The sequence below is a fragment of the Rhinopithecus bieti genome, unplaced genomic scaffold (assembly GCF_001698545.2).
Source record: "Rhinopithecus bieti isolate Rb0 unplaced genomic scaffold, ASM169854v2 scaffold_425, whole genome shotgun sequence".
In the NCBI taxonomy this organism is placed as follows: Eukaryota; Metazoa; Chordata; class Mammalia; order Primates; family Cercopithecidae; genus Rhinopithecus; species Rhinopithecus bieti.
In genome coordinates, this window is record NW_016803361.1 from 823,863 (window position 1) to 828,226 (window position 4,364).

General features: G+C 45.2%; 1 protein-coding gene across 1 annotated transcript in view; it reads left to right on the forward strand.

The window, feature by feature from the left end:
* Positions 1 to 9: 9 nt before the first annotated feature.
* Positions 10 to 4,364, forward strand: part of LOC108534574 (ligand-dependent corepressor) — a 133,742-nt gene continuing 129,387 nt past the window's right edge. The window contains 1 exon segment of the mRNA XM_017880036.1: positions 10 to 543. Within this exon segment, the coding sequence (XP_017735525.1) occupies positions 105 to 543 (439 nt within the window). The 5' untranslated portion in view covers positions 10 to 104.

Genomic DNA, 4,364 nt, shown 5'->3' on the forward strand with positions numbered 1-4,364 from the left:
GCCCGGCGCTCGGGCGTGTGCGAAGCGTGAGGTGGAGATGGGGGCGGAGGGAGCTGGAGCTGTCACAGTCCCCGGGTGCGCCTGACCGAGCCAAGTGGGGTGTCATGGCCGCGGGGGGCAGCGGCTGCACTTCCTCAGCGGGCGGCGGCGGCCGGGGAGTTAATCCTCGACGCACGGGTCGGTGTGTGCGTATTTGTGTTCGGTGTCGTGCCGCGGGGAGGAGGGGGTGGGACCAGGTCCGACCGAGGAGCCTCTGCGGGGGTCGCTCTCGTCCCCTCCCGGGGATTGGCCGGAGCCGCAGCCTCGCCCGAATGCCCCGTCCGCCCCCCGCCTCCTGGACCTTGGGCCGCCCTCGGGTGGCTTTTTCCCTGCGGGCCGGAGGGAGCGCGGACGGGGGCGCCCCGGGAGGGGCCGGGCGGCCGAGCTGCGCCTCTCACACTGTGTGTTTTGTCTGTTTTTCTCTCCCAAGGTCCCGTTTCCCTCTGTGCGGCGGCCGGCGGGACCATAAGGGCTTAACTCATATATTTAACCCCCCTCCAAAAAGTAAGTGGCCCGTGTGGTGTCTCCGCTCCGCCCGCCGCCCCCTAGCCCCAGTTCATCCTTGTGTCTGACTCTCCTGTCCTCCAGCATTGTTACTTCCCCGTCTTTGCTTCGGTGCTGCTGGTGTGTGGGGAGATGCCCTCTCGTCGTCCGCTGTCCCCCACGCCCAGTCCTCGGGGAGGCCCAGAATTCCAGCCCCGTCTCCCCCAGGGGAATATTCTTGGGAACCAGGTCTTCCCGGCAGAATGTAGGAGAATCTATCCGTTCGCTTGGGCCCCTCATCCCCTCCTTCCCGACAGGGTTTCGTTGGAAGGAATTATGCAAATCCTGCTTTCTGGTGTCCATTCAGCGGCAATTTCATGCGGTGAGAAGTTCTCTTTGTTGTGCGAGGGGGAGAACAGACACTGATTTAATAGACATATCTGTTGGGGGGAAGGGTGGAGGGGGTGTGGAGAGGCTCAGTTTGGAAGAATTACAGCACTTGGTTAGCTCAGTGTCTTTGTGTTTGAGCCTTCTGGCTTGACAGGAGGGTCTGCCCTTTACAATGTCCCACAAGGGGTGTTTTCGGTAATAGATTATGAAAAGCAAAACTGAAACTTTAAACAAGTGAAAAATCAGGTAACCTTTACTTAAAGAATATACGCCTTTCCATTTCTACAGGGTTTCATTACGAAAATGTATAGCGTGAGTTTCGTTAAGGATTTAGACTGTAGCACCAAAATTAATATAGGCAACAATGCTTTAAGGTATGTGATAGCACTTTGGTTGTCCAAAGGTTAAAAGTGCATTTTCAAACATATGCTTGTGCAAATAATAAAGGCATGAGTCATTTTTTTGGTATAATTCATCTCATGAATATATTTTAAAATTCTCCTTCTGCCAATCCAAGACCAGTGCTGCCCTCCAGGAAACAGCCTTTTGGCTCTCAGTTATCCTGTACTCTGCTCTATCTCTACTTGTTTTATTCTTTCAAACCTATTATACATTTACTAAAATGTTACGTCGGTTTAAGTACTTTTTGAATTACTTGTTATTTCGGACTATCATCGAAGAGAGCATATAGCAGGTTTTGAGAAGCATGAAATTGCGTTTTCAGAATTGTGGGTTAGTATCAAATGCTGAAATTGTTTTGAATAATTTTTAGTTCTTGTATGTTTCATTTTTGTTAGTGATTGGTTTTTTCAGCAGGGCTTTTTAGTCTTTGAAAGATTTTTAAATTTATAATGTAGTCCTGTCCTGTAGATTTTCTAAGTTCCATGTTGCTTTAGTTTAGATTATTTTAGTTAGTGTGTCTTATTCTAATTCTCTGCTTTTAATCCTGGCCTCCTGCCTCAGGACCCCATTTTATCAGTCATTACTAGTTAGTGGTTAGTTACGGCTGCTTGACAAGGTGTGTTGTTGTTTTTTGTTTGTTTGTTTGTTTGAGACTGAGTTTCACTCTGTTGCCCTAGCTGGAGTGCAGTGGTGCCATCTCGGCACACTGCAACCTCCGCCTCCCAGGTTCAAGGGGGTTCTTCTACCTAAGCCTCCCGAGTAGCTGGGACTACAGGCGTGCGCCGTCACGCCCAGCTAATTTTTAGTAGAGACGGGGTTTCACCATATTGGCCAGGCTGGTCTTGAACTCCTGACCTCCTGATCCGCTCGCCTCGGCTTCCCAAAGTGCTGAGATTACAGGCGTGAGCCACCGTGCCCGGCCGTGTTTTTGGTTCTTAAAATTATGACTGACAAATTATTTCTGTAAATATCTCAATGGAATATCAAAATTTTGATTCACTTTTTGAAGGCAGATTTTAATCTGGTGATCAAATTTCTTTAAGCATACTTTTAAGTCCAAATTTCCACTTTAAAGGTAGTAAAGTTCAGAAGATTACAGAGTCCAGAGTGCAGAGCAATATTTTAATCCGAGCAGTAACATATATTCATATTCTCCGAACTAAAATCAGTGGGGCCTCATATTTTCTCTTTTATTATATGTAATTTTGTTCTTTAAGAGGAGAGTTCTGAGTAAATTAATTGTAGTGTTAAGAACTTTCTATATTTAAAAGGACTGGCAGTGATGCTTACACAATTTAAAAGGTAACTTGTTTACTTCCCGATGTAATAATTCCTCTTTTAGTGGGATTGGTTCTAAACAGTTAACCTATTTGATTCTCGTGACTGATGAATGCTTTAGGGTCATTTGGTTTCTGAAAAGTATTTAATTTACAGCACTTTGGATTAAAAATTCTCAGTCATTTCTAAAATCGAATTCTCCCTTCTATTAATACTTTTTTGGAGGGTGTAGGGGCAGGTGGTGGTGGTGAAGTTGGTGATTAAATGATTAGGTTCAGTTGAATTGGAGTTAGTCCCGGGTTCAGACGGTGATTATGATCAAGATGGATATTTGGTTGCCAGGTGATTATTAAGCAGTCCTCTGAGACTAGGATGATCAGTTTAGATTCCAGGAAGATCTAGCCTCTCTCTGCGCCTGATGTGATGTAACCTTTTGCTTCGCTGCCCCTTGCCCTTGCCGTATTTTCAAGAAGCTCTCTTCCTAATGTGGGGAAAGTTGTGGTGATTTCAGCTTAGCTGTAGCTTGGCTAAAAATAGGACAGCAGATGAGTCTCTTTGACTTTCAGAAAGTTATTTCAGATTGCCCTAATTTCCTCAAACGTTCTTGTAGCTGGAGCAATTCTAGGAAGTATTTGAATAATGCCATTTTTTAGCCTTGTGGAACTACACAGGGGGGCCTGGAATTTCTTACATAGGGAGAATTGGTTATTTGATGCCACTTTTATTTTTATTTGAAATTTTTTTAGAGACAGAGTTTGGCTATGTTGTCCAGGCTGGTCTCAAACTCCTCCTGTCTCAGCCTCCCAAAGTCGCTTGCCTGATAGAACTTGCTACTTCAGAGTACCTGCCTAATCACTTAACTGTTTGTATTGATGCTGTTTTTAGGATGAAGGGCAGTTAGGTGTTTACTTCATTTAATTAATTATCTGTCTTTTATCAGGCACTGTGGGCAAACAAAGTTACTGGGAAAGCTGCCTCAACCTTAAGGAACTTTTAAACCTTAGAGAAAATGTAATATAATCAGTTATTGTACAAGGCATAGTGTGTCATATGATGGTGCAAGCAAATGCTAGTGGTGTTTAGAAGTGAAATAAATCTCTCCTGAGATGATGAAGGAAGATTTCTTGAAGGTGATAGATTATTGCTTCATTCTGATGAATATGGAAAAGGCATTCCATTCATGAGAAATGGCATGAGCAAAAGCGGAGAAGGACAGCAATGACTTGTCAGTTTAAACTGCAGTTCATGATTAGTGTAAGGGATATACACCATAGGTTTGCAAAGGTAGGTTGTAGAATTTTCTAATGCATGTTAGAAAGTGGAGACTTTTTGTTAGGCAACTTGCAGTTTGCAACACGTTTTTTTCCTTAGCCCAGGGGAGGAATGTTTCCTTTAGTTAAGGATATCATTGTGGAACTCTAAAAAATGACACAGAATCCTTTTTTTTTTTTTTTTTGAGATGGAGTCTTGCTCCGTCGCCCAGACTAGAGTGCAGTGGTGGCCCGATCTCAGCTCACTGCAACCTCCGCCTCCTGGGTTCACGCCATTCTCCTGCCTCAGCCTCCCGAGTAGCTGGGACTACAGGTGCCTGCAACCACGTCTGGCTAATTTTTTGTCTTTTAGCAGAGACTGGGTTTCACCAGTTAGCCAGGATAGTCTCGATCTCCTGACCTCGTGATCTGCCCGCCTTGGCCTCCGAAAGTGCCGGGATTGCAGGCATGAGCCACTGCACCCGGCCTTTTTTTTTTTTTTTTTTTTTTTGCGGGGTTTTT